The sequence below is a fragment of the Schistocerca gregaria genome, chromosome 1, assembly GCF_023897955.1.
Source record: "Schistocerca gregaria isolate iqSchGreg1 chromosome 1, iqSchGreg1.2, whole genome shotgun sequence".
In the NCBI taxonomy this organism is placed as follows: domain Eukaryota; kingdom Metazoa; phylum Arthropoda; class Insecta; order Orthoptera; family Acrididae; genus Schistocerca; species Schistocerca gregaria.
The window spans coordinates 1188208437-1188219621 of NC_064920.1; the positions used below are offsets into that span (position 1 = coordinate 1188208437).

At 43.8% G+C, this 11185-nt stretch overlaps 1 protein-coding gene across 1 annotated transcript; it reads right to left on the reverse strand.

Moving 5' to 3' along the window:
• Positions 1-3483: 3483 nt before the first annotated feature.
• LOC126298325 (uncharacterized) lies at positions 3484-6099 on the reverse strand. Its single transcript, XM_049989655.1, has one exon. The coding sequence runs from the start codon at positions 6097-6099 to the stop codon at positions 3484-3486; it is 2616 nt and encodes an 871-aa protein (XP_049845612.1).
• Between the last annotated feature and the right edge of the window lie 5086 nt (positions 6100-11185).

Below are 11185 nucleotides of genomic sequence, written 5' to 3' on the forward strand. Positions count from 1 at the left end.
ATTTTGTTTTATAGACTTCGGAATTCAAAGCAGTAACCAAATTTCTTCCTGTGTGGGATCATTTAAAATTAGTTGGAAAGCTACTTCTCTCGCCCATAAGTTTCCATTCAAATAACTAGACATTGTTCACTCATATTAATTTTAACTTCAGTTTCTGGTGGGGGGGGGGGGGGGAGGCGAGAAGCTTAAGTACTATACCACACCTCGATAGCACATGTCAATCGCACAAACCTTATCTCATACAAACATTGTGGGAACATACTAAAATGTAGACTTTCACGGCCGGAAATATCACGTCCATCATAAGAAGAGGAGAAACGGAACGATCAGCTGTTGCGGAGCATGCTTTCCAGCCAGGGAACCACAACATTCGTTTCGAGGAGACGCAGGTACTTGAGGCCACAAGCGGATATTACGAAAGTCTCTACAGGGAGGTAATCGAAATCGCTAAACACCCTCATAATTTCAATCGAAAGGAGGAGGGCGTGAAATTAAGCGGTATATGGATGCCCGTGTTAAAGAAGATGTGTACCACCCGTCCACTACTGGGTGATGGCAACGGCGATCGACGGCGACGGACAGCGGCCAATTGCACTGACGTTTTCAAAACACGTGACGTCACACCACGGTGCGGGAGCGCGTGGCCACAGAATTTAGCGGCAGTCCGTAGCGAGCCAGTGGGTGTGTTGGACCTTCCATCGAGCTACGGACCCTCTTGAAGATGTGTCCCGCAGTCGGAGACGAAACGTTGGCAATTGACACAGTTCATCAACCGACCACCGCATAACAGCCCGGATAATTATAATGGACATGATTGTGGGAACAGGAGTAAAGTGCTGAAGTCAGCACTTCCTAAATTTGAGAGTTCTATGAGGGCTTGTCAACAGCGATTGAATTCATCTGCATAATTTGTACTGGGTCAGAATGATTTCGCATGTTATTGCGATGTAATTTTCTTAGGTTTCTCTTCAATCTACTGAAACAGCAAGAGACAAATAAACCATTGGTAAAGGGACATGTAAAATTTTGGGGATTTATCAGTTCTGCCACTGCGGTAACGTCAAGTATCGAAGGACAGGTGTCCATTACAGTTGTAACTGTCGATGTCACGGTGTTAACATTGAGACATGCATGGGGCGTCGGCTGAGGAGGCCCCATCGTTAGGAATATTCGGTGTCCTCTGTGTTCAGACATACTTGTACTCTGCCTAGCATTGAAGTCCAATGTCAGTTCCGCCACCTGTTCTGTTTTATTCGTCTGCCCAGCCTGCCACGTCCGACAACTGCAATTAGGGGTGGACGCCCAACCCAACGACGTCCGGACGTGGTTTAATATTGGTTTCGCCACGTGTTGAAGACATTCAACACAGCACCCCTCGAAGTCCCAACAAGTTGTCCAGTTTCCAAATTGCTCTTACCGAGCCTCAGAGCCGGCCCCAGTGGCGGGGCGGTTCTAGGCGCTACAGTCTGGAACCGCACGACCGCTACGATCGCAGGTTCGAATCCTGCCTCGGGTGTGGATGTATGTCATGTCCTTAGGTTAGTTAGGTTTACGTAGTTTTAAGTTCTAGGGGACTGATGACCTCAGAGTCATTTGAACCATTTGAACCGAGCCTCAGAGGTTTTAAAAATGTGCCCTCGGTCAGACTTAGGTAGATCGCCCGCCTTCCCCATTCTACACACAGGCAGCATAGATGTACATGTAATACATGCACCATGTTTGTGTCTGACTGGCAGTCATTCCTCGCTAGATGACGCTGCCATCGCTGGACGGGCTTGTGTCGACAGTTGGTTGGTGGACACAATGTTCTGGCTGATCATTGTATAAAGGCTCTTAATACAGCTATTTGCTTTCTCTGATAGTCAAAACAAATTGTTCCTCCTCAGCGATCGCTTTCCGAAGTGCTGACGATTGCTTAGTGGTACGGAGGAAATCGTGGAAAGTAGTTCATTGCATCTGTTAGCAGTGAGAAGCGAGAATATTAACACTATGTGAATGGATACGAAATGAAGTAAATAACCTAACGAGCTTCATAAGCATTCGTCTTTCTTCAGTATAGCTTCAACCTACGTTTATTGTCATGCAGTCATCGTCATGAAATCTGTCGTTTCAATGGATACATTTAAAACTACTGCAGCTGCACATTCGTCCTCGCTGTTCTAAGCCGTTGCAGCAGTGAACTCCAATTTGACGTTTAGGCGTCAGCAAGTAGCTGCAGTCGTTTACGTATTCCACGCTGACGTAGATCCAGCAGCAAACCTCGTAGTGATTAGCTCTCACGTTAAATTTACTTTAATTTTTATTGTAGGTCCGTCCGGGGCAGAACCCTTCAAAACTCTTTGAAATCCTCGATAAGTTCAGTACTTCAAAACCAGAAAAAAAACAATTACTTTTCAGTTAGGCAAACGCAACATATGCAGCGGCTAATGATGCCTGTCTGGAGATCACAATTTCTGAATGTCCTCTCACTGCCCATGCAGCTCCCTCGCCATTGAGAGACAACTTCGTGGGTCTGTGGGAGGAGTGGTTAGCGTTGGAGAAAAAGCTGAGGCCGGCGAAACCGACGACACGACCGCGGCGCATCTCCTTACGGCGACAGCGACGGCAGCAACTACTTTTAACGCACCTCCGGATAGGAAACTGTCCTTTGACGCATGGGTCTCTCCTTCGGCAGGACGACCAACTTGTGTACAGTTCTGGTAGTGCAAACCTTTTCCTACGCCAAACTGTAACTAAATGCGCTTTATACCAAGCAATTAGGGCCGCAACCCACAGACCAGTTGACCTCTGTTTTAGATGATGAACTGAATGTGTTTCGTGTGTTAAGCTTCTATTTCATGACTGATCTCGTCGATAGTGGCTTAGGTAGAAGAATTTACTTTGTTTGTAAGATGGTTGCTACATCGTTTCATTTCCTGTTGACCCTGAAGACACACTTTCATGTTGCACTATTTTGAGGTTGTGTCTTTACAGTCAATGTATTTTACTCACACACTGCCCTGACTTGTCCCTGTTTTGTTGTTTGTGAACAAATGTGAGGAAGACAACCCCAAGATGGTTGTAGATTCCAATTTTTTAATTTACGTTTTGTTGGTTGCTGCTAGCAATTAATAACCACTGTTGTGTTCTTTTTGTTAAGTGTGGGTGCTGACGAAATAGCAGCTTAGCGCAATATACAAGCCAGTACCATCACAAAAACAGTCATTCAAAGAAACAACTGAGTAAATAAAGCAAACGAATGTTCACTTTAAATTTTGATTTATTCGAAACATTTGCAAATTCATTTCAAACAATTTCTAAAAAGCGTACATTAAAATTTTCTTCATGACAAGGCTACAATCAAGACTGACCCAATTCTTAAGGGCACTTCACATTGTTAGTCACATCAAAACCAGGGACTTGAGTTTTACTGGGTACAAGAAATTTACAAGCGAATGCCTTCTTCTTCGGTGGTTCAGTAACACAAAAGGACATTTTAATTGATCAGACCTTCTTTGGAGTAAATGCTCTTATCTTTGGAGGCCCTGTGACTATGAAGGCTGCCTTAATAGGACACACCTTCCGTTCAGTAAAGGCCCTTTTCTTCGGTGGGCCTGTAACGATAAAGGCTGTTTTGATCGGAAATGGTCCTGTTTTTAAAGGCATTACTTTCATAAGGCCAACACTAAGAGATGCTCTCAAACGACAATATTCTGCAAAGATAGAGGTGGTTGCCAAACATTCCTTATTGGAGGGCTCATCATGTATATCCAACTTCTCATTAGAGGGCTCATCAGGGAATTGTGCAGTACTTTCTGCTGAGTCTGGTGGTGGCTCAGATTCTCTTTCCAACTTCTCGTTATAGGGCTCATCAGGCCATTGTGCAGTACTTTCTACTGAGTCCGGTGGCGGCTCAGAATCTCTTTCCAACTTCTCATTATAGGGCTCATCAGGCCATTGTGCAGTACTTTCTACTGAGTCTGGTTGGGGCTCAGAAACTCTTTCCAATTTCTCGTTATAGGGCTCATCAGGCCATTGTGCAGTACTTTCTACTGAGTCTGGTCGCGGCTCAGAATGTCTTTCCAACTTCTCGTTATAGGGCTCATCAGGCCATTGTGCAGTACTTTCTACTGAGTCTGGTGGCGGCTCAGAATCTCTTTCCAACTTCTCGTTATAGGCCTCATCAGGCCATTGTGCAACACTTTCTACTGAGTCTGGTGGCTGCTCAGAAACTCTTTCCAACTTCTCGTTATAGGGCTCATCAGGCCATTGTGCAGTACTTTCTACTGAGTCTGGTGGCGGCTCAGAATCTCTTTCCAACTTCTCGTTATAGGGCTCATCAGGCCATTGTGCAGTACTTTCTACTGAGTCTGATGGCGGCTCAGAATCTCTTTCCAACTTCTCGTTATAGGGCTCATCAGGCCATTGTGCAGTACTTTCTACTGAGTCTGGTGGCGGCTCAGAATCTCTTTCCAACTTCTCGTTATAGGGCTCATCAGGCCATTGTGCAGTACTTTCTACTGAGTCAGGTGGTGGCTCAGATTCTCTTTCCAACTTCTCGTTATGGGGCTCATCAGGCCACTGTGCAGTACTTTCTACTGAGTCTGGTGGCGGCTCAGAATCTCTTTCCAACTTCTCGTTATAGGGCTCATCAGGCCATTGTGCAGTACTTTCTACCGAGTCTGGTGGCGGCTCAGAATCTCTTTCCAACTTCTCGTTATAGGGCTCATCAGGCCATTGTGCAGTACTTTCTACTGAGTCTGGTGGCGGCTCAGAATCTCTTTCCAATTTCTCGTTATAGGGCTCATCAGGCCATTGTGCAGTACTTTCTACTGAGTCTGATGGCGGCTCAGAATCTCTTTCCAACTTCTCGTTATAGGGCTCATCAGGCCATTGTGCAGTACTTTCTACTGAGTCTGGTGGCGGCTCAGAATCTCTTTCCAACTTCTCGTTATAGGGCTCATCAGGCCATTGTGCAGTACTTTCTACTGAGTCTGGTGGCGGCTCAGAAACTCTTTCCAACTTCTCGTTATAGGGCTCATCAGGCCATTGTGCAGTACTTTCTACTGAGTCTGGTGGCGGCTCAGAATCTCTTTCCAACTTCTCGTTATAGGGCTCATCAGGCCATTGTGCAGTACTTTCTACTGAGTCTGGTGTCGGCTCAGAATCTCTTTCCAACTTCTCGTTATAGGGCTCATCAGGCCATTGTGCAGTACTTTCTACTGAGTCTGGTGGCGGCTCAGAATCTCTTTCCAACTTCTCGTTATAGGGCTCATCAGGCCATTGTGCAGTACTTTCTACTGAGTCAGGTGGTGGCTCAGATTCTCTTTCCAACTTCTCGTTATGGGGCTCATCAGGCCACTGTGCAGTACTTTCTACTGAGTCTGGTGGCGGCTCAGAATCTCTTTCCAATTTCTCGTTATAGGGCTCATCAGGCCATTGTGCAGTACTTTCTACTGAGTCTGGTGGCGGCTGAGAATCTCTTTCCAACTTCTCGTTGTAGGGCTCATCAGGCCATTGTGCAGTACTTTCTACTGAGTCTGGTGGCGGCTCAGAAACTCTTTCCAACTTCTCGTTATAGGGCTCATCAGGCCATTGTGCAGTACTTTCTACTGAGTCTGGTGGCTGCTCGGAAACTCTTTCCAACTTCTCGTTATAGGGCTCATCAGGCCATTGTGCAGTACTTTCTACTGAGTCTGGTGGCGGCTCAGAATCTCTTTCCAACTTCTCGTTATAGGGCTCATCAGGCCATTGTGCAGTACTTTCTACTGAGTCTGGTGGCGGCTCAGAATCTCTTTCCAACTTCTCGTTATAGGGCTCATCAGGCCATTGTGCAGTACTTTCTACTGAGTCTGGTCTCGGCTCAGAATCTCTTTCCAACTTCTCGTTATAGGGCTCATCAGGCCATTGTGCAGTACTTTCTACTGAGTCTGGTGGTGGCTCAGAATCTCTTTCCAACTTCTCGTTATAGGGCTCATCAGGCCATTGTGCAGTACTTTCTACTGAGTCAGGTGGTGGCTCAGCATAACTCTCTAATTCCTCATCCGCTGGCTCGTCATGCCAGTCTGCAAGAGATGCCACTGAGGGTGCTGGTGGTCTAGCACCCATCTCTAACCGCATATCGGGGGGCTCAGATAGGGATTCGGCAGTAGTCGCGGGTTCTGATGATGGAGGCACGGCAATTGTCTCGAGCTGATCTGTTTTCTCATCTAGTCTTCTTCTCTGAGCGGGATGGTGTTGGCGAGTCCTCTCCTGTTGGCAGAATACAGAAAGCTCGGTAAGAGACATGGAACACAAAATCATATATGTGTATTCAATGTACATAACTAGAATAATTCTGTAACTATCAGTTTGTTGCTTTTAACTGTGGTAGAAGGAGAACAATTTTAAAAATAATTGATGTCTGATTATTAATGTTCGTTTGGCGCAGCTGTAATATGCGGGACCTTTTTGTGTGTACTTATTTGCGTTTAATGTTTCAGTACGAATTTTTCAGTTGCGTGTGAGTTCAGGTAATAATGGAGATGACGGCAAACGCGATGCAAAATATAATTCCGATTTACGTGTATATTTAATACTGTTTATCCCAGCAGTTAAAGATGTGTCCACTTTTTATGTAATGGTCATGTATACGTACAAGTTACGGTTATGTGGGCAAGTTCAGTATATTAAATCTATTGACCCTCACAGCTCGCACTTGTTATGGGCCGATACCTGCTTGAATGGTTCACCGGCGTTGCATCTGATTTTGTGGTGTAACTAGCTCGGCATTTTTACGAGGGAAACGCTCGTCGTCTTCTGGGACACCACCTAAATCTTCAGTGGCTACTTGGTAATACTGTGACTTTACAAATACCATCCGACACCATACTTGGGAGCCTTTCTACCAGCGGTAACGTTGTTTGTATCGATTGTGGTTGTTCTCGTGAAGCATATGAAATAACTTGGGAGGCACTTGCCCTCTGAAAAGTAGTGCACGCTATTCCAATGAAGTCCAACTATTACAAAGAAGAAGCTGCAGTGGTTTGTGACATACAGTAACGAGACCACCTATTGTTTGGTGGACCCAAACATATTCGAAGGTGACAGCGTGAATCCAATGTGCATTGACAGGATACCGGAAAAGGCAAACTCAAAGGGCGTTTCTCACTTGTAAACGGATATGCACGGAAGTAAATAGAACACAGAAACGACAGAGAAAAATTGCACTTGAAGTGAGTTTTGTAACTCCCTGAGAAAAGACATACTGGTTAGCGCCGCATTAAGTTAAAAGTTCTCGGAAGAGGGAAATTGTTTGTACTGGAAGCAGAGTAACCATCCGCTGAAAAGACTTCCACCACCAACTGTTAGTGATAAGCCTTGGTCTTCGTCAGACTATTCCACCACCAGCTCTAAGTAACAAACATAGGACTTTTAGAGAGGACTGTAAAGATGATAATGATTTACAATGTAAGGGCATTATTATGCTGTTATATCAGTCACTAACAGTTCATCAGGCAAAGCCAATAAACACTAACCGATAATCTAAAACTACTCTCCATCTTCCTCAACTAGTTCTCTTAAAATTTAACTACGTATTATTTGTGCAGGAGAAACCTGAAACATGGAAACCTCAAATTACTACATCTTTACCTAAGCAAGGATTAAATCATTACCCCGAAACAGAGCAAAACAGCTGTATAAGCCACTAAGTGTGCAACAGGAATTCCACTATTAAACGCTGGGCAGAGTGAGCGAATGGGTGGAAAGAGTTTATTGAAGGCCTCTACGAGGGATAGAAATGGATGTTGAGATGATAGACGTAGGGGTCCAGTAATGGCACTTATCAGAGTTTCGACGCACATACGGTCAAATAAATCTATAGACGTCGACTGCATATCTACATTTCTAAAATCATGAGTGAAAGTGAAAACCAAACGACTATTCAAGTTCTATTGAAGGATTTTATAGTCTACAAACTACACAAAATTCCGAAGGGTTATAAGAGCGAGAACTACCGAAAAATCGACTGACAAGTATAACACACCGAAGAATGGAAAAGAAAGCTTTGATTGAGGAAAGGTGCTGCGAATACATAGAAAGAAAGATACCATATCACTTAGCTACATTACAGCAGGTCAGCAACTGGAAGCAGGTAATTCCATAAATTATGTGGGAGTACGCATTAGGAGTGATTTAAAATGGAGTGAACATATAAAGTTGATCGTCGGTAAAGCAGATGCTAGACTGAGAGTCATTGGAAGAATCCTAAGGAAATGCAATCCGAAAACAAAGGAAGTAGGTTACAGTAGGCTTGTTCGCCCACTGCTTGAATACTGCTCAGCAGTGTGGGATGCGTACCAGATAGGGTTGATAGAAGAGGTAGAGAAGATCCAATGGAGAGCAGCGTGCTTCGTTACAGGATCATTTAGCAATCGCGAAACCGTTACGGAGATGATAGATAAACACCGGTGGAAGATGCTGCAGGAGAGACGCTCAGTAGCTCGGTACGGGCTTTTGTTAAAGTTTCGAGAACATACCTTCACCGAGGGGTCAAGCAGTATATTGCTCCCTCCTACATATATCTCGCGAAGAGACCACGAGGATAAAATCAGAGAGATTAGAGCCCACACAGAGGCATACCGACAATTCTTCTTTCCACGAACAATACGAGACTGGAATAGAAGGGAGAACCGGTAGAGATACTCAAGGTACGCTCCGCCACACACCGTCCACGATGTAAAATAGTGGAATATGTTTCAATTTAACAGTCTTTCGCCCATACTATTCAGTCTGCCCATCAGCGAAATGATGACGAAAGTAAATGAAAGGATCATGTGTGGGTTTAAATTCAGGATGGAAGGATGTCAGTGATAAGATTCAGTGGTGGCACTGCTGTCATCAGTAAAAGTGAAGGGAAATGTTACACTGGGCTGTTATATTGAATCAGAAACAGTGTTGCACAAAGTAGCAATTATACGAGAGACGGTTCCTGAATATAGTATGGCGGTATGCTTTATTTCTTCTTTTGGTGAGCTCAGTGGTAGAGCCATTTGAAAAACTAACTAAATTTCTTAACATTGTTTAGAATCTAGTCGCACAGATAAAGCAATCTTTGTTTGTAAGCTATTGCTAACCTCGTGTGGTGTGATTACTTCTATTTACTTCATTTTGTGAGAAGTTTCCATGGAAGTGTTATGGGTGTCTTAATGAAGAAAGGATTTTTTGCTGCACTGGGTGATATAATTGATCAGTGATTGTCAGATCAGAGCAATTTCTGATCCTGTGATTGTGGGAGGCGTGTTTTTGAACTGTACTGCGTATTCAATGATCACACATGTAATGTGTTTGCTTTCAGCACGTTCAGCAGTGGAAGTGACGTTTTTATGTACTCCGGTGAAAGTTTTTCATTTGGTGTTTTCAGCCAGAAGACCGTTTTGAGGCATCTGACCACAGTTGTCTATACTCAACAGCTAGCTCCTTTATTTGTGTACGACTACTGCAAGCTACACCTATTTGAACCACCTCACCGTCGTGACGTTTTGGAATCAAAGTGACGATTGCTTGATACCACATGAAGTGTCCCGTTAAAAGATATCTCTTTTAGTAAGTTGTGCCATAAATCTCATTTCTGTCCAGTTCGTTTCAGTACCTCCTCAGCAATTATCGAATCTATCCAGTTGTGTAAGGCAGGTAAAAAATGAGCTGACAAAACATATCCCATGTTTCATTACTGCTTCGGGATGCAGAGTATTAGACATTTACGAGAGTCAGCTTAAGATAAGTGCTGTACGCCACTCACCAGATCATCACGTAAAAGCCCAGTGCACTCTCCAGCTGCCGCCTGCGAATGCAGATGTTCGACCCACTGCATCTGTACAAAAAGGAAAGAAAAAAAATTTGTAGTTAACGTATGTACCCACAGGAACACTACAGACTACATCTATAGCTGAAACCATTTAACACCAACATAAAATAGACTGGAAAGTGCTACAGAATCGATCCTGATGTCGAACCAATTAAATTTGAAGTGAGGAGGGCCCTAGTGTGATGACTGACTTTTCCAGTGCATACAGCTTATTGAGTATGAGTACTTCAAGGCTAGTAAATACAGATGTAGGAATAAATACTTGACATGAAGGTAATTCACCGGTCATATCACATAGTTAAATAGAGAGCTGTGTAAAGTTAAAAAAAGCGGCCATCAGCAATAATCCAAAACTCAGTCGAAGTAAGTATCTTGGTGTTAGTGGGTACAGTGTCGCAATCTCCCACATAGCAATGAAAAAGTAGAGACAAGATCAATAGCGAAGAAAACAGGAAAAGCGACGCTTGGAAATAACCACATTCAGAACAAAGAATGGACAGCCTTATAGGTCAATATAGAAATTTGATTCCTGAACATCTTAAGGCAGAAAAAGACAGGTTTGAAGACAGCGGAAAGAGATCTTTATATTGTTGTTGTGGTCTTCAGTCCTGAGACTGGTTTGATGCAGCTCTCCATGCTACTGTATCCTGTCAAGCTTCTTCATCTCCCAGTACCTACTGCAGCCTACGTCCTTCTGAATCTGCTTAGTGTATTCATCTCTTGGTCTCCCTCTACGATTTTTGCCCTCCAAGCTGCCCTCCAGTACTAAATTGGTGATCCCTTGATGCCTCAGAACATGTCCTACCAACCGATCCCTTCTTCTAGTCAATTTGTGCCACAGACTCCTCTTCTCTCCAATTCTATTCATTACTTCCTCATTAGTTATGTGAAGTACCCATCTAATCTTCAGCATTCTTCTGTAGCACCACATTTCGAAAGCTTCTATTCTCTTCTTGTCCAAACTATATATCGTCCATATTTCACTTCCATACATGGCTACACTCCATACAAATACTTTCGAAACGACTTCCTGACACTTAAATCTATACTCGGTGTTAACAAATTTCTCTTCTTCAGAAACGGTTTCCTTGCCATTGCCAGTCTACATTTTATATCCTCTCTACTTCGACCATCATCAGTTATTTTGCTCCTCAAATAGCAGAACTCCTTTACTACTTTAAGTGTCTCATTTTATTATCTTATTCCCTCAGTATCACCCGACTTAATTCGACTACATTCCATTATCCTCGTGTTGCTTTTGTTGATGTTCATCTAAATTTTCGTAAGTGAGTGACGTCCGTTAGTGAGCACATGGTGTGTGTGTGTGTGTGTGTGTGTGTGTGTGTGTGTGTGTGTGTG

What these genes read in the sequence shown, in the direction of transcription:
- LOC126298325 (XM_049989655.1), bottom strand. Translation starts at nt 6,099, where the DNA reads ATGCGGTTAGAGATGGGTGCTAGACCACCAGCACCCTCAGTGGCATCT.